This window comes from Phacochoerus africanus, chromosome 2 (assembly GCF_016906955.1).
Source record: "Phacochoerus africanus isolate WHEZ1 chromosome 2, ROS_Pafr_v1, whole genome shotgun sequence".
NCBI lineage: Eukaryota > Metazoa > Chordata > Mammalia > Artiodactyla > Suidae > Phacochoerus > Phacochoerus africanus.
In genome coordinates, this window is record NC_062545.1 from 46156248 (window position 1) to 46180704 (window position 24457).

The window sequence follows — 24457 nt, forward strand, 5'->3', positions numbered from 1 at the left end:
TTGTGCCATAAAAATGGTATGACACCACTTTTCAATGTAATGTAACTCTGGTAAGATTTTCATCTATAAGTCTGGAACTTTGTGACAAGATTAGCAAAACTTTAAAAAATGTATTCTCAATATGTTGTTTACACATAATTTCTTAGTAAATGTATACAAATAGGATTCATTTGCACTCTGGGAATTCAAGTTATTATATCTTCCAGGACAATTGCCTATCCAAAATGAGACTTTTTCAACATTTCACCCTGAAAAGTGGTATTTTATACAGCTATCATTAATTGACACTCCTGCTTATAAACATTTAATGACTTCTGAGAGGTGTTAATATAACAATAAAAACTCAAACTGACAAGGCTAATGTGGGATCTGTTGCATTCATACCATGTATCAAATGGAAAATTAAAGGTTTGTCAAAATCACTGGTGAGCTTAATTAGTGCCACTTTAAATAAGAAATTGATTGTGCACTTGAATTAAAAAAAACTCAAGTCATGCTTGGAACACAGATGGTGATTTTTTACATGTACCCAAGTGATAGAATTATCACTAATTCATTCATTCTATAAATGAATACCATTCTGATATTAGCCCTACATTTGCTGAAAATGTGAACTCCTTAAGGATAGCCAAGGGCATTTAGACTTGGGGCAGGTATTGCAGTTATTTTTATGGAGTGTAAATGCAAACTTCCACAGGGAATGGCATGGAAACCACGTTTCCCTCTTAGCCCTATGGCAGGGTATATTTAGACTGATTTATTAGAAAGCATTACATAAACTAATTGAATTATATCTCCAATGGGAAGAAAGAGATAGTATTTTAGATTGCCAAAAGTTCTGTCTCTAGGGTTTACAAGAATCTCTTACTAAATTAATTAGAAAACTTAATGTGAAATACAAAAGCAATTTCTTTTTTAGAAAAAAATCAAATACCATTTAAAGTTCTTGATCTTTCCTCATTCAAAAATTAAGAAAGATGCTTTTCCTTTTGTTCATTATTTGTATTACTTTTCTACCCACTATTTAATATAATAAAGTGCTTCCTAAGAAGAATTTACTAATTTAATTTAGAAAAGGAAAGAAACAAAAGGCTGGTAGCTTAGAGAAAGAGAAGGAAGCTGAGGTAATGCTGCAAACCATGGCAATCTAGACAATTGAGCTAGATGTCAATGTTCATTCAACATGCATTCAGGATCCCAAGCCAGGAAATATACAGAAATGTAAGAGTATCAGAGCAATGATGTATTCACTGTGGACTGCTCAGACTACTAAATGTGCCTGTTACCACTCTGACAGTTTTTATCTGAGATCTTCTTTATCATAGCATTTCTCTCTTCCAATGATGTTTCGATTTTAGCTCTGCTGTTTTTAAAGTTGGAACACTTTTCTTGAATAAGATCTTAGCCAAACAAAACACGTTAAATGAGTAATCATGGAACTGTCTCTTTGAAGAGTGAAAACAGGACATGGTACCCATGAGAGCCCTACCTTATCAACTGCAAAGACCTATTAAGTTTCATAGAATTTCTTGAATGCTGTGCAGCTCTAGAATAAAATCTACCAACATAGTGGACAGTTTCTAAAACCTAAATTGCATGTGAATTTTCTGGATAGCTTCCTAATAGCACATTAAAACTCTTTGGGAGGGGGCCTGTGTTTCCCAATTTCTAACTAATTCCCAGATGATACTGTTGCTGCTAGTTTGTGGACCAAACATGGGAAGCAAGATTCTAGTCCTAAGATTTTACTTCATTCAAGGATGATGACAAGCCCAAGGGTACTGGAGTGAATTCAACAAGGTCCTATAATAAGAGACAACAGCATAAAATCACATAGACACTAAATGCCTGAATTCCACTTAAGGGCTCATTGTACCACCAAATCTTGACTTCTCTCAAAGAGATTCCTTGGTTGTGGTACTATACATAGGACAGGGTAAACGGTAAATACTTAATATCACTAAGGTTTACTTCCAATATAATTTTATATGCTTCTTTCTTTCCCAAACTTACATGGTTGAATATAGGTCTACAGAAGTTAATAGGGAAAAGATTTTGTTTGATTCTGGACTTAATATGACATTATTATTATTATTATTTGTTCTTTTAAGGGTTGCACCCATGGCTTATGGAAGTTCCCAGGGTAGGGGTTGAATCGCAGCTGTAGCTGCCAGCCTACACCACAGCCACAGCCACAGCAATGCCGGATCCAAGCAGTGACTGCTACTACACGGCAGCTCATAGCAATGCCAGATCCTTAACCCACTGAGAGAGGCCAGAGCTGGAAACTGTGTCCTCATGCATAGTAGTCAGGTTTGTTACTGTCGAGCCACAATAGGAACTCTGACTTATGATGTTTTGATGTAAAGAAAATGTACTATTAACTTTATTATTTCAACATATCAAATGAGATTATGACATAAAAATTGGGATTTTTTTTCAGTAAATATATTAATTTGTATTTATTTATTGAAAATGTGTTTGGCAGTACTTCCAGGAAAGAGGGCCAATGAAATGAAAAAACAAAACCATTGTCTAAGAAACTGCCTGAAAATGTGCAAATGAATCTACATAAGAAAGAAAAGTACCTCAGGGCTGAAACTAGACATAAGGTCAAATTCCATGACACATAATTCAATAGTTTTTAAAGATAATGCAGTTTCAAACCCATTAAAAAAGCAATACTTAATATCGCTCCTAATTCTTAAGGTAAACAAAAGAAAACTGCAAAAAGAAATCTAAATTGTATATTCAAGATCTTGGTAGTATATTGGACTCTAACTTGGAGAAATGAGGTTCCAAACTTGAGCAAGTAATCCTAAGACTTAGAGCACTTTGATTAAACATTGCTAAGGAATCTGTATAGGATTGCATAGGATATGGGATTGGTGTTAGTGATCAAGAAAGACTGGGTTAGGAAGTGTAATTCCCCTTTCCTCCACCTGTTTTTCTCTTCTGATTCAGAAAGTTCACTCTTGTCATGATCTGTGATAGAAATCTGCCCTTGTCTTGAAGATTCAAGATTTATGGACCAGGGCAAACAATGGAGTAGACAGAGAGAATACATAGAAAAGTATGTAGAAGATGCCTAATAAACACACAGATATGGTGGGAAAGAAATGGTCTGTGAAGCCAAAAGGAAAGACACCCAAAAAAATAAAAAAATAAAATGAGCATAAAGAGAGTTTTGAAAAGATGAATGATTACTTCCTACTATGAAATACTCAAACTTCTGCATCTAAGACATAATTTTTAAGAGCAATAATCTAAAAATATCTTAGGAGTTCCTGCGGTAGCACAATGGAAATGAATCCCACTAGGAACCATGAGGTTGTGGGCTTGATCCCTGGCCTTGCTCAGTTGGTTAAGGATTTGGTGTTGCCGTGAGCTGTGGTATAAGTCACAGATGTGGCTTGGATCCCGTGTTGCTGTGGCTGCGGTGTAGGCCAGCGTCTACAGCTACACTTAGACCCCTAGCCTGGGAACCTCCATATGCTGCAGGTGAGGCCCTAAAAAGACCAAAAAAAAAAAAAAGACAAAAAGACAGTAAATAAATAAATAAATAAAATGTCTTAAATCTCCATTAACAGGTAACTGACTAAATAAATATGGTGTCTCCATACAATAGGATATTAACGAGAATAAAATAGAACTTTATACACATATATAAATGCAGAATAATTTCCGATGATAGATAAAATGAAATCTGTGTGTGTAATGAATATTTCTACTTATGAGATCTTCCTTATTTTTTAAAGATATGTTTTCAATTGAATAAGATAAATATTTTCTACAATGACTTTTGGGAAACAGCTGACCATCTGGTGGGGGATCCCAACTCAAAGTGTACTGATGGAGCAATCGCTATTGAGAAAAATACTAGAACTCTTTGAATAAGTCCTTTTTAAACATGTCTCAAATCACAGAAAACTTAGAAAGAAGTATCAGTATATCTGGATACACAAAAAGAAAGCTTTTGAATGTCCACTACATGCTAATTAAGCATTAACAAAAAAATAGGAAAATGTGCATAATGTATACAGTGAAAAAAAGGTAAAAATCTTATTATATAAAAAGCCCATTATAAATCTCAGCTCACACTTGAAGAGCTACAAATACAAATACACACTCAGTTCATTCTTTACCCATTTCCTTTCTGTGTATAAAACTTCCGTTAGTTGTTCTGCTCACGATAAATTCTTAGTTTTCTTCATCTGAGAATGTCTTGATTCTTTTCTTTATTCTATAATCATTTCAAAAGAAAAACTACTCCCTTATAGCAGTTATTCTCCTCCAACAACAACAACAACAAAAGGGAAAATATCTGCTTTCAATATTACTCTTTTCTGTGTGTGTGTGTGTGTGTGTGTGTGTATGTATGCCTATATGTGTATGTATAGCGAGGTGCACTATGGCATCCATTCCATACCCAATCACGCAATCATGCATTTGTTTTTATCTAGCATTACTTTTAATATTTTTAATCTTGCCCCATCAGATTGGCCAAAAAAGTTTTTTGTTTGTGCTTTTAAACCTTAAGCCCTAACAAAACATTGCTTTTACACGTTCCCAGGAGCTTCATTCTATCCCACATTGACTTCAGAGTTCTTTTCTATCCGTACTGCCTATGTTTCACCACTGCTTTTGTTTCTTTAGACTAAAAAGACAGCCTTGAGCATAAGTTTGTGGATACCCTTTAGAATCTGTTATCTGGTGTCAACTGAAAAGAAAAAAAAAAGGCACAATTGGGAGTTGTGAGTAAAGTTTTATTTGGGGCAAAACAAGGACTGTAGCCCAGGAGGCAACATTTCAGAGAACTCTAAGAAACCACTTTGGCACTAGGCATTGCAACATAGAGAAAGTTACAAAAAATAGGTGAGGTGAGTAGGATACATCTCTCTACTCATAATCCATATCTCCAACTGTAGCTGGTGAGGCAGGAGGTATACCTAATGATTGCTGTATCTCAGATTTTCATAGATTTTAATTATTTAATATTTACAGAATGAATGATCAAAAATATATTTGGAATGCAATAACTGTTAATTAAAAGACACAAAATTTTTCACTGCACTATAATAATTAACACAGATGGCAGGATAAGATGTTTAAAAAGAAAAGAAATGGAGTAAATTGTCTTATAATGATCCATATATAGGAAACTAGTGCATGAAAAAATGAAGCATCCCCAAACAATACAGAAATAAGATACTTCATAAAAGTTATTGGAAAATTGATTATACTTTGAACAAATTAGATTCCTACCTTTCAACTCTAACAAAATATTCACCATGAGTTAAAGTATTAAAAGTTCTGTTAGACCTAAAATTATATAATAAAATAATTTAAATATTCCTATATGAAAGGACCTCCTAAAAAGAGAGGCAAAGCCTCGTACCATAAATAAAAAGAAAAATATGAAAATCTCATAATTTACAAGTTTTACAAAGCACGAATGGCCAAGCTCTAGACAAGGTATGTAATTTTGCAGAGTCTAGTGGATTTTACCTATAATTTTAAATAATATTTAAAAAAAAAAACAAAAAAGAAAAGGGCAAAAAAAATCCAAAGAAAAATACTACTAGACAAAGTCTTGTGGACAAGACACAAATAAATAAATACAGGTGGCATATGGAATAATCACATGGAAATGTGTTCAGTCTTCATAATAACTTGGGAAAATAGACATCAAAATGACATGCTACATTTTTCTCATCAAATTAGTCAACACTTTTTTTAAAAAAATAATTTCATTTGATAGGATCTAGGGCAGCTGGTATGCTCATATTCTCATTTAATAAGTGTGGCTCCTCAACACTTATTTGGAATACTTTGTAGCTATTAGGATGAGTCAGGACTCTGTGCATTACAATGGAATGTTCCCTAAGACACACCAGGTGAAACCAAAAGTCAGTGAATAAAGAACATAATAAGTTTAACTTTATGTTAAGATGAAAATATTAAAGAGTTGCCAGGTGCCTAGGTGTGTTAAGTATACAGAGTTGTCACTACTGTGCTTGCTGCTGAGGAGTGGGTTTGATTCTTGGCCTTAGAACTTCCACATGCCATGGGTGAAGCCAAAAACTAAAAAAATAAAAATAAAAATATTAAGAAAAAGCATCAAGAAGTATATAGGTATAATTTTAACAAATATTCTTATAATGTGTGTATGAATATATACAAATTGATATATAAAAAATTTTCTTTTTTCATATATTTATTTTAGAAGAAGAATACCACATTTATAGTATCAAAAGACAGGGTTTTAGAGATTATTGCAGCCAATATATGCAACAGTACAGATAAGATACATCCTTCCTCTGTTCTCTATCAGGGAATTTCTTAATTACAATCCCTCTTTTTCCACATCAAGTATGGCTTTCTGTATATAGAATCAAATCAACATCACATCAATAAATAATTAAGCTTTTAAAAAATAATATGTCAGAAAATGTGCTAGTTGATTTCCACACATTATCTAGTTTAATTCTCAAAACAACTTAAGACATAGTTACTGTGATTACTCTCATTTAATAGCTAAAATATGATTTTGGAATACAAGCGGTCTGTCCTAGAGCACACAGCAGGTAAGGAGCAAAACAGCAATTCACTTCTGTTTCTCCCTCTAAATGCATTATTTACTGAGTATCTCCCACATTTATGTATATGATCACATAGTGGCCCTGTGATATAGAGACTATACTAATGAAGGAAAGAAACACAAAGGATTTAAATAAAATATCCATAGTGTCACAATCCCTAATTGCATGTGCTTCCTTCCTTTACCATGTCACTGGCAGCCAGGAAGGATTTGGAAGAGCTTCCCATTATCCAGGAGGCTCATGGGGTCCTCACCCACCAAGAATGGTCTTAAACTTCAGGTAACCAACCCTTCTCAGCAGATGAGTCATTCCATACAAAATAGCATGTGTCAATCACATTAGATTCTATGCCTGAAGATCAGAAGACAGATTCTGCACTCATTACAGATTTCACAGTTCTCTACGTGCACCCATGTGTTGATACATTCATTCTGTACTTATTTTCTCCTTACAGTGAATAGATCAATTTAATCTACTCTCATTTCTACACATCCAGAAACATCTGTGTCCTAAGAGCAAAGAGAGGGAGGTGGAGGGCAAATCACAAGCTTTCTGAGCCCATTGGACAATGACCATTTCTACTGATTTACTTGAATGAAGACTCTAGATTGCAGAAATTTATGGTAGCAAGATGAAGCAGAGGGGGTGAAAGAAGCTGTGATTTTTAGTTTTGTTTGGAGCAAGCAAATATAAATTCCAAATGGGAAAGGTAGAGATGGAGCAGTAATCATCAGTAATTGCTGAAATAATGACTCTGGAACCTACAGTAAGTAGCTTGGTTCCTGCAGGGCACTTTGTCCTATTTAAAACATCCAAGAGCGTATTTGGACTGTTCCACAATGTTTTGCACAGGACAAACTATCAAGGACCTTTTGGTGTAGGACAAATGTCTTATGGATTTTTTGGACAGGACCAAATATCTGCTAACTATTTGATACTTCTTTTAAATTATAGTTAATAAAAATTATAAAACTTACGTTAATCTTGATCTCACATTTTGCACTAGTCCATTCTGCATCACATGAACATTGATGCTCATCAGTGAACTCTATGCATCTGAAATATAGAATTAAATTTTAAGTAAATAAGGTATTAAACCATAATTTCAAGAGTGTCACCATTTAATTTTTGTCTTTTCCAGTTCAGGTAAAAAGGCATATTCCCATGAATGAAAGAAGGCAGAGTCTATTTCTGGTTTCTTACCCTTCAAGGTGACTGGACTGAAAGAACAAATCAATTTTCATTTTTTCCATCTTCCCCATGGCAATGGAAAGAAAGAGTGGTTCTAAATGACAAAAAATACATCTAGGGCTTATGTAGGAAACTGAAGTCAGCTATGGTCAAACTGCATTGCAATGAAATACCCATCTTCATCCTCCCTCCCCTGCTTACAAAGTCTGTAACTAGAAAACTAAAAAAGAACTAGAAAAGAAAAATAATGCTGCAGAAGGCAGCCTGGTGCATCTGTGAGCCATTCTTCTTTCCCACCTGCATCTCCTAGAAATATCCCCTCTCTAGATTTGCATAAACTAATATTCTATCCATGAGCAGAATGGTTATTATAAATTGCATAAAGAGAGTCACAAAATGCCTTATATGTACATAGGGATGAAAGAAAAAGTCTTCTCAGGAACATTTTAAATACTAAGTGTGTGGCATTACCCCTCTGCAGAGCAAATAACAGAATCTCTCATCATCCTACTTGCTACTCCTGTTACTATAAGCCTTACCTTTAAGATTATTAAAGTCTAATTAATCCATATTATTAAAATTACTTTATGCTAATGAGAAAAGTGAAAGAAGGACAGAGATAAGTCACTTCATTGCATTCAGTTAAACAGGCAGTATCTGTCATCTTAACTGTACTCAGTTCTTGTATTATGAAAGGGCATGATTAAAATTATCTTTATCAACTTTGCCTTGACATTAAGTTTTAGATACTGTGAGTCAAATTTGCTTTTATAGATATAATAATGGAAAATTAAAATAGCTACCTTCCTTGTGGACAAGGATTTGAGATGCAATCATTTGCGTTTGCTTCACAGTGTCTTCTGGAAAACCCACTTTTGCAGTCACAGGCATAACGATTGATGCCATCAATACAAGTTCCACCATGGAAATAGGCCTTTGATAGACACTTATCTATATTTACTTCACAATCAATGCCTACATTAGAAGAGACAAGACAAAACACCAGACTATTTAAATGCACAATTCAAAAGTTTGTTCATTATGGAAAACATAAAGAAATCAAGACTCCCTCCATTAAAGATAATTTGACATCTTGCAGCAAAATAAAACACTTTCTTAAGTTTAAACATGTTTAGGTCTATGAAATATCAGTCTAATTTAAAGTAAATGAGAAAAACAAAGCACAATATTAATCTACTTAAAAGATTTATTTTTAGTGTGAAGAATTGTTTATTAAGAATATAGGTAAAGTAATGGATTTTATCAAGTTGTCACTGTGAGTACTAATTCATATTTTTTTTAGTAATGATCCTTGAGAATTAAAAATTTCTTATCAACATACATTAAGAGTTTGAACTTTTCAGAGTTTCTGCTGTGCCACAGTGGGTTAAGGAACCAGTATTGTCTCTGGTGGTGTGGTTTTGATTCCTGGTACAGAACAGTGGGTTAAGAATCCAGTAGTTGTAGTCACAGCTGTGGCTAAGATTTGATCCCTGGCCTGGGAATTCCATATGCTGCAGATGTAGCCAAAAGGAAGAAAAAAAAAAGAATTTGAACTTTTCTATACTTGGACTTAGTGAGTCAATAATGAAAACCTACTGTTTTCAAATGTTTTGAATATTGAATGACTAATATATGCCATTGTGCACTCACCTAGGAGTACCAAACTAAACAATCGAACCAAAAAAAAAAAAAAAAAGAGGTGACTCTATTAATCCAGAAATGAGTTGCCAGGGAAACATCTAGAGAACAATACAAGCAAAGCCTTATAGACAGATAGATTATGTTTCAGGTTTCCAGTGTTAAGAGACACTAGGAAAAAGTGAAGAACAGTTGTAAAATGGCTAAAAGTATTCATTTGTTCATTGCGTCCATCTGCACTGAGCATCTCTTAGCAAAATCTACAATTGATGAAGCACTTACATGTGCCAGGCCCTGTACTGAAGGGTTTACATATATTATCTGAGTTGATACTCATTAAATAAACCTAGAGGCAGACCTCACTACCTCCAATTCTCTCCCAAGTACACAGGAGTTCAGAGAATCTAAGTAATGCTTCCAATTTAACCAGGCTGTAACTGCAGGTGAGGATTCAGATCATGTTCTCTCTTGAGTTGTGCCTCTAATTATTAGTTATAATAGGCTATCCTCAATTGCTGTATTATGTGTATGAGTTGCTATGCTGAGTAGTACAGTGGGTATTGTTAAAAACAAGACAACAGGTTCAAAATGGAGTCACTTATGCTAAGCCCCACATCAACAAATCAAAACTTACACAGAGTTTCTACTCTCTCAGAAACGGAATCTTAAACCAGTCCATCAGGAATCACTGGTCAGCATTAGGTAGGTAATCTGCCTGATGGACCCCTGGCAGCCCCTAGAAGAAAATAACTTTGCAATACCAGCTCCCATTTTTTGCATAGTATACCTTCTTTGTTCCTGTTGCCTTCTGGCTATTAAAGGCTTTCATTCTTTGCAGCTCCTCTGAGCCCACCTATCTATCTGCCAGACTGGATAGGATGTTGCTAAATTCAAATTCATCTTTGCTCAAATAAACTCTTAAAAATGTAATACACCTCAGTTTAAATTTTAACAGTTCCAATTAGAAAACACAATGTAGCCATAACATAATGTCCAACTGGGAATAAAGATAAACTTATTAAAAAAATAATCTATTACAATGCATATAAACAGTTAATCTCTAAGTTAGTTGGGAAGAAAGATAAACTTATACACAAGCTTATTACAATGAAGAGTAAAACACTAATTATAGCTGATACTCGGAGACCTTATTATGTGCAAGGTACTGTTAAGGACTTATCAATCAACCAATTTAAAGTTTACAGTATTTTTGAAACATGGAAAATACTCTATTTTATCAATTGAGAAAATGAAAGCACAAGATCTTACAGCTAGTAAATGGCAGAATGATGTTGTTAGCCACTATGTATAGCCACCACTCACACTACCTGTTTATACTGTAACTGTGTATTTATGTACATCCTAAAGAGAGAGTAAATGTACAGCATTGAGAAAGAAATGAAGAACTGAGTTGATGTCTGAAAAGAGGATCAAGAAGCTCTGATGATCACTGAGGAAACATTAGAACATTCAATAAATAGTGTGAAAGAGTACATTGGCATTCTACATGAGTTAGATAACTCAGCATTTGTTTGGTTACCAGTCTGGGGACAGTGCTGCTGGCAGATAGGCAGCCATTTCACAAGTGAGATCATAAATTTACTAATTTAAATACTATGTCAGAATTATCCATTCAAATGAGTGTTATTTAGAGTAGTTATATAGGAGAGTCTGCAATTTATTCTAAGTGAGACTTCTAAGGCAAAAAAAAAAAAATTTGGAACTTTTCTTTAGGGATAGTTTTCAGCTCAAAATCCTATTATTTACTGATTATACTTTTTACCCTGTCGCTATCTATTTAGAACTTTTGGTATTAGTGATACCACAAAAAATAGTATGTGGAAACCAGTCAAATCTGCATCCACATTTAAAATTATCACGATTTAGGTTCAGGATGTAGATTAAACAAGCATAACAGCCTACATTTGTAATAATACCAAAAGGAATATGCTTCTCTAAGTACCAGTGTTTTCTGACATGGATTTATTTCCCATTTCTATTCCATGACAGAAGTGAGCCACAAATCCAGTTTTTCTTCACATTGGGACCCAGGTTTGTGGACACTGTCATCATTACTGAAGAAGGAAAAAGGCACCTGGCCTTTTCCTTTAAATTTTCTACCTATATTTAATTTGCCAATCCAAGTCATATGCCCAAACCTAACATAAATGAGATGGGAACTGATGGTCCTCCATCAGGAAAATACAGATATTTGTGACAATAGTAATATTTAAGGAAGACACAATCACTGAAGCTTCTTATTTGTAAATGAGGATCATTTATTGGTACTTCATGGGTTTATTGGGATAATAAAATTAAATCAAGCAAAAAAAATAGCTCAGGACCTTGTACACATTTAACATTCGATTACTACCATTTTCCTGAGAAAAAATTTACAACTATGTTATATTAAATAAGTGACGCTGGTGTTTCCAGGGACAGACTATTCCAATGAAGAAGATAAGTGACAAATTTCTCAGTAGGACTCTGTACAATTCTGCCAATGTCAGTGATGGCATTTTCAGTTAAGAAAAGATGGTCTGTTTACCATAAAAGTGGCAGTGATGGTCAGAGTTTTAAAAAGAGAAATTTCCAGGATGTATTCAGTGCTATGTGGAGACAGGAGGCTCCTCTCCGCAGGGGCCAGTATGTCTCAGCAGAGCTGGTGGACACTTTACCAACATAACCTCAGAAACGTTTTCCCCCTAATGCTTTATTTACTAGTTAAGCTGTGGTTATACTTTGACTTCTCACATGGCCTCCGGAGAGGTCAGAGTATAGTGATTGATTAACCTGAACATTGTAGTCCCTGTAAACACTTTTTTCTTCATGTTTAATACCATGCTCCTTCAGCACCCTACAAATCAGGTCCCCTCTTCACCTTTTTAACTTCATCTTATACTGTCCTCACCCTTGGCCACTTTGTTGAGTTACAAAGACCTCCTTGTGTTTCCTCAAACACTTTTTTCCTCTTTCTAGAATTTTCCTTTCCCAGATATTCAAGAGTTGGTCCTTTCTATCTTCAGTTCTTTCTCAGTGAGGCCTATTTTGAGACAGCCTGGGAACTGGGATCTGGGACCCTTTGTTACAGTGGCTGCAATGTTTGTACCTAGACAAACACTTCGAACAAGATAATATGGATAACTATAAGAGATTAAAAATAACTGCATACATGGGAAGTAGGATCAAATTACGAACAAGAATTAGCCTTGCTCAGTGGGTTAAGGGTTTGCATTGCTGTGAACTGTGGTGTAGGTAACAGATGAGATTCAGATCGGGCATTGCTGTGGCTGTGGTGTAGGCCAGCACCTGCAGCTCTGATTCAACCCTAGCCTAAGAAATTCCATATGCTGCAGGTGTGGCCCTGAGAGGAAAAAAAAAATAATGGTATTAGAACATGTTATCTTCTGTAAAAAGAAAATTTTATAACAAGATATTTTATTATTAACAATACTTACATCCAAAAAATACAACTATTACATACAATGTTTCCATTTTGGCAGCCTGGTAAATGCCATTCTTTAAGGAGCAATCTAGGGAAACATACAGTCTTGTTCACTAAAGATAAGTCAATAAAAAATAATGAGGCATTCAAAGAAAGGTAGAAAAACAATCAATGGAATAAGACCTAAACATGATGCAGAGGTTGAAATTATTAAAGAGAGAATGTAAAATATGACTAATATGTAAAAACTGTCAAATAGTTGGACATGTGAAACCAAAAGAGAGAAGGAAATTATTTTTATAATATTTAAATGGTAATACTAAATAACTCAAAGATAAAAATCATGTGAAATAAAGTTTGAATTGACATTCCAATGCCATAAAATAAGTATGATGAGATTATGTATTGATCTCAAGAGGCACACAACTGTACTAAATGCTGAATTGGTAGTAGATAAGTTTGGGATATATTAAGTACTAGAATAAATAAGCATGGATTAAGCATTTAATTAATAACCTTTTTGCTAACATTCTTATTGTTTAGAAAAATATTATGGGGATACTCTGTAACCCATGTCTATTTTCAAAAGATCTCCAAGGAATTTTACTGATGCTTTGCTTTTCCATCTATAAATATTCCAAGATTGGACAGGACTTTTAAAATTCATTGTAGTAGTCCTTAGAGGTTTGGGCAAAGGACAAATATCGTTAAGTATTTGATGATGAAAATGATGAAGATAATAATGATGTTCATTTGAGTCTTGTCTCTATTCATCTTTCCACGCCTCTTGTATAAAAAGGATGGGGCAACTCTTCAGCATCAGTCCAGGATTAAATGAGGACATCCCTTCCCTAGAACTCATTACCTGACAGTAACAGTGAGTACTTCATAGTTCATTGGAAAAGTCATAAAAACAATTACTATGCCATTAGAAGGAACTTTTAAAGAGGAGATTCAAAATACCCTTGACAAAATTGCTAAGGCAAGCAAAAACAATATTCCACTTCATATTTGTTGCTCCCATACTGTTTTTAAATCACACTAAGTGACGGGGAAAGGCATGTGAAATGAGGCATGTGTTTAATTAGGCAGCTGTGTTGAGAGCCTTGGGAAAGTGAGAAGTTGCTTTAGGTAAAGCTATGCAGTATATATATAAGGGCAAACAGATATACGAGGACAGAGTAAAAGTGGAGGATACAGAACAGGAAGTATTAGCATTGGTAACAGCTTCTAGATGAGTCAGAGCCTGTTCAAATGCATAGATAAATCACTCGTCATCACAGGGCTTTATGTGTTGACTCTAATGAGCATGTTAAACTACTGTCAGAACTTAAAAAATTCACACATACATAAAAATGCATGTGTTAGAATTCACTGACTTGCACTAGCACCAATCAATTGGGGGGGTGTTACTTCAAATAAATGCAGGGAATTCTATTTCCAACAAGTTATTCAATCCTTTGCTCATGTCATGTAGAAAATAACTAATACTTTAAAGCATCACTCAATAGGTTTTGCTATGGTTAAAATAAATGAATGATTTTATTAATCATATAAAAAAGCAATTTCTATTTCATACATCATAGGTCTATTTAAGACTAAGTGTGCCTACAGAATTTCTGCTTTGTAGACACCTTGAAGGATACATTTTAGGAATGAATGTTCTAGGCTTGTCCAGATAAGTGCCTCCAATGCTGCTATAAGTAGTTGGGGTTCCAGAAATCAAACAACTGCACACTACCCTCTTATTCAAAGTCTAAGATTTGATAGCATTAGGATTGATTTCATGGCTTATTACATAAAAGACAAATGCATATAGCTCACTATTTCTGATTATCATACCTTGTTCATTCTTCTTCAAAATCATGATCTTATTTTATCTTATGCACATAGCAAAATATTTTTTCCTCTACATGAATTAAAGAATGGGTATAACTTTCATTCATTGTTATAGTTGTACATAACACTATTTTATAAAACACTAGTCATATACAATATTATATTCAATGTGGGAGTTCCCATGGTGGCACAGCAGAAATGAATCCAATTGGTGTCCATGAGGATGCAGGTTCGATCCCTGGCCTCACTCAGTGTGGGTTGAGGATCCCGCATTGCTGTGAGCTGTGGTGTAAGTTGTAGATGCGCCTTGGATCCTGTGTTGCTGTGGCTGTGGTGTAGGTCAGTGGCTACAGCTCCAACTCAGCCCCTACCCGAACCTCCATATGCTGCGGGTGCGGCACTAAGAAAAAAATATATACTGTATTCAATGCAACTTACAAGTAGCATTCTTAGAAACAATTTTATTACCAATGAACACTTTTTGCTCTATGCTTTATAGGATGGGTGTAATTTCCACTCACGGATCCTAATGCACCTGACAAGTAGTTTTCTAAGGAAGATCTTCAAGAAGAATTTGGTTTTAGGTCATTTACATTTATATTTAATAAAAACTAACAAAGAATATTTTGACATGCTTAAAATGTTACTATAGGACAACTGCATTTAGATAAACAAGGCTGATACTGAATGTGACAGCATGACTAGTGTCAAAATATCAAAATGTTCATGTAATTATCCACCGAGTGTGATTACATTTCGTGACTGCCATAGCCTCTCTCTGTGACTGCCCAGACTTCACCCTCAGCCAATAAGAGGTGACATGTAACACAGGAACATTGGGGCCTGCTTATATCCATCAATCTACACATCATTGTATCATTCCTGAAGATAAACATAGTAAATAAGTTTTTTCAAGTATCTTATATTAGTGAGGCCGGATTTAGCTATTTTTTGGAATCTCACCAGACTGTAACTTTTTGTATTTGCTAACAATAAAAAAAGAAAGCCTTTATTTGTCATTAGTAGTTCAAATTATACTGCTACATAAGGGAAATATATCTTAAGCACTTGAACTCTTTCCTTAATAATTCAAAAAAAAAAAAAAAGATTGAAGGACCTACAATCATGTAGCTGGAAGCTGACAAACAGAGGCACTTTGCTGAGTCCTGGGGCTCTAAGAAAATGTGTGGTGTGTTTTTCAGTGTATATTTCCCTCATTTCTGACAGATATACCAAGAACCTGGAGATAACAAAAAGCTCAATTTAAAAAAAATTATTTAAATGTGCCCTAAATCAAGGATCTTGATTAAATTTAAAGATTTTGTTTACCTCCTACCCTTAGGGTTATGTGCCGGCATGTTGTGACATAAAAAGTGATTTAGGTCCAGGGAGTCAATGGAACACATCAAAGAGACCCTCTGGGGAAACGAGTCACAGCCACCAGTCCCTCAGCCTGAGCTCTGAACCATGACACTTAGAGTGGAAGATAAATGTTCCTGTCAGAACCGAAAAAGGACCTGAAGCTTATATTCTTGGGGACCTACTTTATTTAAAAACAAACCAAAACAAAACGAAAAACCAAAAAAAAAACCCAAAAACAAAAAACATAAGGGAGCTCCCATTGTGGCTCAGCAGATTATGATTCTGATTAGTACCCATGAACATGTAGGTTCGATTCCTGGTCTCTCTCAGTAGGTTAAGTGTCCAACATTGCTGTGAGCTGTGGTGTAGATCACAGGAACAGCTCGGATCTGGCGTTGCTGTGGCTGTGGCATAGGCCTGCGGCTTCAGTTCTGATTAGACCCCAGCCTGAGAGCTTCCATATGCCACAGCCCTAAAAAGAAAAAAAAATGCAAAATTACAAAAAGAAATGTAGACATAAGACCTTAGAAGAACCCCTTTTAAGTGAGTGGCCCCAAAGTTTACAATGATTAGCTTCATAGTACATTCATCTATAATTTTATTATTCTTAATACCAACCAGCATGGAAAAAACAAAAAAAAAGATTTAATTCAATTTCTATTGTTCCCCATATGCCTAATTCCATAATTTACTTATGTAAGAAGCACAAGTTATAACTCTATCAGTTTCATCAGAGAATGAAAGATCCATGATTCTAAACATCCAGTGACCTCAGCACTTTCAGATTTAATATTCCAATATTGAGAACTTTATTCAAAGTGATTGTTTCAATTCTCAAATCAAGAGAAGAGCTGTTTCTTTGTCCAAAAGGCATAGGCAATGGCTTATGAGCTGCATGTTCATTCATAGTTTTGTAAAACACAACCTTGTTTCTGGAGCAGCATTTTAAAAACAATAATACGTCTCCATAATATTTAATTTTAAAAATCAAGTTGAAATGTTAAGCAATAATTCTAGCACTTCCCTTCATTACAATTTGTGATTTATGAATGAATCTTTTATGTGTTCATTTGATGTACACTTTAACCAAGCTTTCAAGTCTATGTTGTCCACAGGAGACATATAAGGCACTGAGAGGTCCCGCTGAGTGACTGTGTCCTACATCAAAATGTTGTGAAGCAGGCTTCGAAGAGATGTTTTCGGATTTAAAATGAGTGACCCAAAGTGTTATGTAGGAATCAAAAGAGCTTAAAGATGTAGATACACAGTGTGTGATAGTAAATGTAACAACTGTCCCTTAAAAGAAACAAATGGGGGAGAGGGCTTATTTATAAAATCATCAAATTTCCCTGGTACAAATCATCTCATCTTTTTTTGACATCAGTGTGCCAAAATTATGTCAACCAGTTCACAAAGTTCATAAAAACTTAATACTCAGCACTCTTGAGCCAGGACAAGCTGGCTCCTTCACAATACTGGGAAGGTACTCTACTGATGGTTATTTTGAGGTTGATCAGGGTATTGGAGAATTGGAAACTTATTTCTAACAAGAATGGGAAAGAGAAACCCAGGTGGTCAGTTACGGCAGTTGGATGTGGCAATGATAGGTGAAAAATTTGCTTAATGTGATTGTGTGGCAAAGGATGTTTCTCAGTGTGTTTTGGGATGATATACTTAATAAGCAGAATGGGTCTGAGAATTAAAAGACAACTTGGGGCAGGATTTTATAGTACCATAAGTAGTAAGGTGATACAAATCACGTTATTATTAACACTTATTGAGTTTCATGTACTGGGCAATCACTGTGATAATAGACTGGTACCACTTGTATCCTCATTTTACAGAAAAAGCAAAAATAAAAACAAAGACTTAGCTACCAGGATGCTATGTAACCTCTTTAAAATCAGTCTGTTATTAACTGATGGTGCTGGGCTAGAAAACCAGGGAGTCAAATATGAAAGCCTTCATTTTAAACATCCAAATAAATTTGTGTAGAATATATTAGGAAAATTTCAAATTCATTCCATAAAAAAGAACAATCATTGAAAAAGTTGCCACAGTTAGAGACAAGGGGGTGTGAGATGGAACTTTTATCAGTTGAGTAACTAATTAATCAGACGTGGCCATAAGAATAAGTGACACACAAAAAAGCATCTCTATTTCTTCCGAAATCGTCAAATTCCTCTTCCTCCTTCCTCTTCATTGTAAAACCTTAATATTTTTTAATTGTGGAAATAATTAAACAAAAATGGTCTTTCTAGTTTTATAGTCTTACATCTTTTGGTCATTTTAATCTTGTTTACCTGCATCTACAGTTACATACAGAACTTTCACACTACAAAAAAATTACATATTTGTAACATGTTGTGATTATTTTCTCCACGATGCTCCATGTTCTTCAGACGTGCCATTTGAGAGATTTCAAAATATTTCATAATAAATACACATCATAATAGTGGTCATTTTGTTTCAACATTTACTAATAAATAACTAATGAAAATCTACACACATATATATATATTTATGAGTTTCTCTTGATAATTTGCACAGGAAAAATAGTTCTTCTAGGAAAAATTATTAGATCAAACAAATGCATATTTACTCTCACTGGTGCTTATCTCACTAGCAGGCAGTGACATGCATATTAATATAATAAGATATAATTTTTCACCCAACAAGTGGCTTTATTTAAAAAAATAGCAATAATCAATTGTGGTAAAGATGCAGTTAAATGAGCACTTACACTTCTAGTTGGTCTGCAAATTGTTAAAACCTATCAAAATGTAGAAAACGACATAATTTCATAAGCAATTCAGTCAAGTGTTGTAAAAAATTTCTTCACATATGATAAATGCTCAAATGTATTTTCCATGACACTCCTCTTTAGAAACTGTCCCAAGGAAATTATCAGAAATGTTTCACAATATATCTAGAAAGATGATTATTTCAATATTTTTGATAAAAAGTGACATTTTGGAAAATATATAGATGTCTAAATTTGAGATTAGTTATACTCTTCTCGACAATGAAATTTTAGGCATTAAAAACCAGGCTGTGGAACATTAATTAATGACATGGGGAGTAAAAACATGTTACTGATCTAAAAATTCTGGTGACAGATTCTATGTTTTGCATAAAACTAATTGTAAAATTATCTCTAATAAGTTATACAAATAATATTACAGCACTATATACGTAATTGTAAAACTAGCTCTAATAAGTTATACAGATAATATTATAGCGCTGTATAACTAATTGTAAAACTAGCTATAATAAGTTATACAACTAATATTACAGTACTATAGTAATATTATAGTACTATATAGTACTACATAACTATATATAGTAACATATATAATATTAAAGTACTATATTACTCTCTGTTGATGGGTATTTTGTAATCTTCCCTTTTTGAGATTTTCTTCTATTTTCCTAGTTCTACCTTGTAGGTGTACTGCTTTTTTATAAGAGAAATTATATTTTATGGGTTAGACTATCCAATTTAAAAAACAGAATGGATATTTTCATGTTCTTTATATAGAATTTGTTTATTTAATTTTGTTTCCAAAGAACAACATTGATTTCTGATGCCTGGTATTGCTAGTGGCTCTTGCTTTGGTTCAAGCTTATTGTTGCATTGTTGCTTGGTGTTTTCTTTTCAGTGTTCCTGTGCCACTTAGCTTTATATGTGTTTTGTAAATGTAGAATAGTTTGGGATTTTGTTTTGAATATGCTCCAGTAGATTTCTCTCAAGAGGACAATTTAAAGACATTTATGCTTGTTTAAGATTTATTATATCTGGTCCTGAATCTGACAGCCTTTCTTTAATGTCTTACACTCCTCTCCCCTTCTCTGTCTTTCATTTTTGCTGCCCAGATCTTTCACTCATCTATGTGCTCCTGGAAAGGCAAGGACTTTATCTTTTATTTTTGCATCAAACAGAAGTGTACAACACTATCATTTCTAAATAAGTGAATGGATGGTCTAAGAATTCAAATTCTTAATTGTCAATTCTGTCACACAACTAGAATTATATTAAACTTTATTCACGTTCATATTAAACAAATTGAATAATGGTATAATTTCATTTTTATATTTAGTTTTATTGAAGTATAGTTCATTTATGTTATTATATTAGTTTCAAGTGTTTAGGCATTGTGATTCAGTATTTTTATAGATTATACTCCATTAAAAGTTATTACAAGGTAATGGCTATATTGCCCTGTGCTTTAGAGTATATCCTTATTGCTGATCTATTTTATACCTAGAAGTTTGTATCTCTTGATCACATACTCCTATCTGGCCCTGCCCCCATCCTCCTCCAACTGGTAAGCACTAGTTTGTTTTCTGCTTCTATGAGTCTGTTTCTGTTCTGCTATAAACATTCTTTGTATTTTTTTTTTTGATTCATGTAAGTGATATAGTGTTTGTCTTTCTCTGTCTGACTTATTTCACAATAATCTCTAGGTCTATCCACGGTGCTACAAGTGGCAGAATTTCATTCGTTTTTATGGCTGAGTAGAATATTTCTATATAATTTAAGAAATGTAACTATCAAATATAGAGATTTTAACTGAGCACCATTCTTTCATTTACTCCATATTTAACTTAAGGTTGATCTGAAACTCCATTTTACTCTCTTAAAAATGTTACTTTGTTTCACACTATTTTTAGATAAAATAAGTAAACAAATTTCTCAATAATATCATTGGTTTTTGTGTTTAGTGACGTCTTTACTTGTTTACTTGTATTGATTAACTGTTCTAGGTTTAACCTAACAGTTGTTTTTTTACTACTACATTCACATTGAAGAAATCTGTCTTTTGTTACCTGGTAGTGGTTTTCTAAGTTTCCAGTACACCTTCAGGCTTTCTTTTACAAAAAAAAAAAAAGAAAGAAAAGAAAGAAAAAAAAGGGGGAAAGAAAAGCACTTAACTAACATGTCCTTTGAAACTACAAATCTGAAGAAACCTTTATGTAGTCTTCTCGGGGAAATGGCAGTTTGGATCCTGTCTTTCTGACACCTTGTGTTATGGGACTCCCCCACATCACTGTTATTGAAGAGGAGGAGAAAAACTCAGCCCTGATGATTTTAGCTCTTCTCAAATAGCCCTAGTCAAAAGAAATTCTGGGTAAGCTGATGATACAAGAATGGATTCCCATTTTTCATCCAGTAATAAACCTCAAGTTGATGAAAAGATTGAGAACTGACTTATCAGAACAAGAAAACAGAACAAATTTCTACCTAACGCTGAGGTGCAGAGCCTTACACATACCTTCCTCATGTCTGAAGACCTAAGTCCAGAAAGCAGTAAGGGCAACATTTCAAGTGGTGGCTAGTGCTGCATGTATTCCTTTGCTTAAGGGTGCTGGTGCTGGTTATATGGGGATAAAGGGATCACAGTCAAATTTCTGTCATTAGGCACTGCTTTCATTTGGAAAATTGAGTAAAAATAAAGGACATATAACAACATTAAATGAATGCTATAAGATTTTGTATGCTTCATCTTTCCCTAGACTTTATCTGGATATAGATAGGACAAGAGAAATGAAATTCTCTCATTTTGTTTCCTTATAGGCCACTTTGTGATGTTTTTTCTCTAATGCCTGACTCTCTACCTGCAATAACCTCTTTGCATTTTACATGTAAACCCTAAGCAACTAGGAGGAGCTACAGCTACATGATAAATTGTAATCTGTACTTAGGGAACTTCAATATTAAAGAATAGAAAAAAATATACATATATAAAATTAAGGTACTAGGATTGATTTCGCCTCCTTCAGAGATCTTACCAATCATACATTCTATTTACAACAAAAATTCTGTCATTATTCTTGATAATTAACATCTTATAATTAAAAGCATTTTGCTATGCTTTCTAGATCTGCTCTTATTTCTGCTGCATTGATCCAATGCAATCATACTGAATTAGTTTTGCTTGAGTAGTTCACTATAAATACAATGAAAATCCATTATTTCATTTTGAAAAGTTAGATTGGATACATAAATTTCATTAGTCATTAGATAATTACCAATCCCACATACACATTTTGTAAACCCAGTTACACAATGATTTTTTAAAAATTTCATTATGGCAAATATATCAGAAATTACCTTACTTTTTCTTTTAAACTTTGTATACTGTGGGTATAATATATTATGCTATATATAGCAATGGTCATTTATAGTAGAAATCTACAGTGAAATAATCATTTAAAAATAACTGGTAACAGTACATTCCTGCGAAATAATTCTTCTCTTGGAGAACTGGATTCACCATCCATAGGAGTTTAGATTATGTATCTATTTCTTTTTGTATTCTTATACACATATAGATATAAGATCACATATCAAGATCATTCTTTGTTTTTGGCCCACCTGTGGCCTGCAGAAGTTCCCAGATCAGAGATCGGACCCATGCCACAGCTGGAACCAAAGCGACAATGCTGGATTCTTAACTCCTTGAGCCACCAGGGAACTCACATAATGTCTTTGAATCAGGTGGTTTTTTTGCTCAAATCTAGAGCTATGTTGTCCAATACTGCAGCAATAGGTACATGGAGCTATTAACTTTAACCAAAAGTAAATGTAATTTAAAATCCTTTCCTCAGTCACATTAGTCACATCCAATTGCTCAATAGCTACAAGTAACTGATGGCTACTATAATACACCAGCACAGAATAGAAGGTACCCATCAACATGGAATGTTCTGTGAGCCCTGACAAAGCCAATGTCCTTCAACTTAAAACATACAAACAAACAAAAACTCTTATAAAGGTTCTTTATGGACATTTTTCCTAGTCACTCCTCACCATGAAATTTTAATGCCACAGATAGGTGTTTTGTTACCTGTGTATTACACACAAAAAGGGTAAGATCCTCCACCTCCACTGAAAATGCACAATGTAGACCTAGGAAAGAAAGGATTGCTCCCCAAACCAACTCCCAGTGAGGCAGAGTAAACTTTGCCAGGTACTCACATTTATAAATTCTATGAACCACTTATTTAATTTTAACTTCCTAGATGTGGAAATAATTATAATTAATATGTTGAGGTAAAGGTAGCTTTAAAGATTAATCTCTATTACTCTATTGCTCAAGTCTAATTATTTACCTTGAATTATTTTTTCTTCTTTTTGATGCCAAATGAAAATAATAATAATAATAACAGTAGCTACCCTGCTATCTCCTTATCCTTCTTATGGATATCTCATAGCTACTAGGCAGTGCATAATGGAAACAGAAGGAAATAAGGTAGTTCCTGTTCATCAGATCTTAAAAGACTAGTGGAAGGTCAAGAAAAGACCAGTATCTATTCTTTCACTAAAAATCCCAGGACTATTTCTTCTAAAAAATACTGTTTTAATATTTAACATGAAGTGATATGCTGAGTACAGCTTACACCCACTCTCAAGAGCCAATTGTAAAATTTTCAGGTTTGTGGGCCAAAAATGTCAGGTTGTTGGTACATTGGAATTGGTCATAGTGATCCTAGGTACACCCCAGAAGTCAGAAAACACTGTGAATCAGGAGTTGGACTTTTCTTTTGGAGAGCTACTTGTTTAAAATTTGCCAGCACATCACTGTCAAATGCTTTTTAAAGAGGATCAAGATTAACCTTTTCAACCCAATTATTTAAATGCTGGAGCCCTATATTAAACCTCTGGTGTTTAAGTAACTGAGTGAAATGGCAAAAAAAAAAAAAAAAAATTTTCTCCTTAAACCCCAGAAATTGATGAGGCAACTTTTGTAAGTCAGCGTTCAACAGTGTTTGACACCAAGCATCATTACGTTTTGCATCTGTGGCTATCAGTAGAACTAATACACGGTGCCTTCATGCTGTTTACAATTAACACTGAGCTAACTTTCATGAAGACAAATTTGTGAGGAGGACATAATTTAAATAAGTATGGGGACAAACTTTCCTAGTATGGGGCAGTATAGTGTCAGCAAAAACAGATGAAAGAGGTTAATCTTGCGTGCTATTAATTTTCTTTCTCTGCTAAACTGAAGTTTTCTAACAAGGTTATTGTTGATTCTGGTGGTGCCCCTTGGTCTCCACGTAGCATGAGAATGTTATAGACTCTGATGTGTAATGGTTTTCTATTATGATAATTGTTTATATTTTTCTCAAAATAGTGTCAGTAACACAGTACTATGACAAAAGGATAAGACTAAAACAATGAAATTTAGAGTTTTTATATCGTTGGAGGATTTTTGTTTGTTTCTTTTGGATATTTGGCTTTTTTTTTTTTTTTGGAGTGAAGACATAGATTCAGTGCTTGATATCCATTAGTGAATCATTTCTCAAAATGTTTTCCAAATAACACTAATTAGGAGAGACCATTCTCAGAAAAAAAGTTTTATAGTAATAT

The 24457-nt window shown here is 34.1% G+C and overlaps 1 protein-coding gene across 1 annotated transcript in view; it reads right to left on the reverse strand.

Moving 5' to 3' along the window:
- The window catches only part of EYS (eyes shut homolog), a 1324234-nt gene that overhangs the window by 845500 nt on the left and 454277 nt on the right, over window positions 1-24457 (reverse strand). Inside the window, 2 exon segments of the mRNA XM_047769134.1 lie at window positions 7580-7658; window positions 8597-8768. Coding sequence (XP_047625090.1) covers window positions 7580-7658; window positions 8597-8768 — 251 coding nt within the window.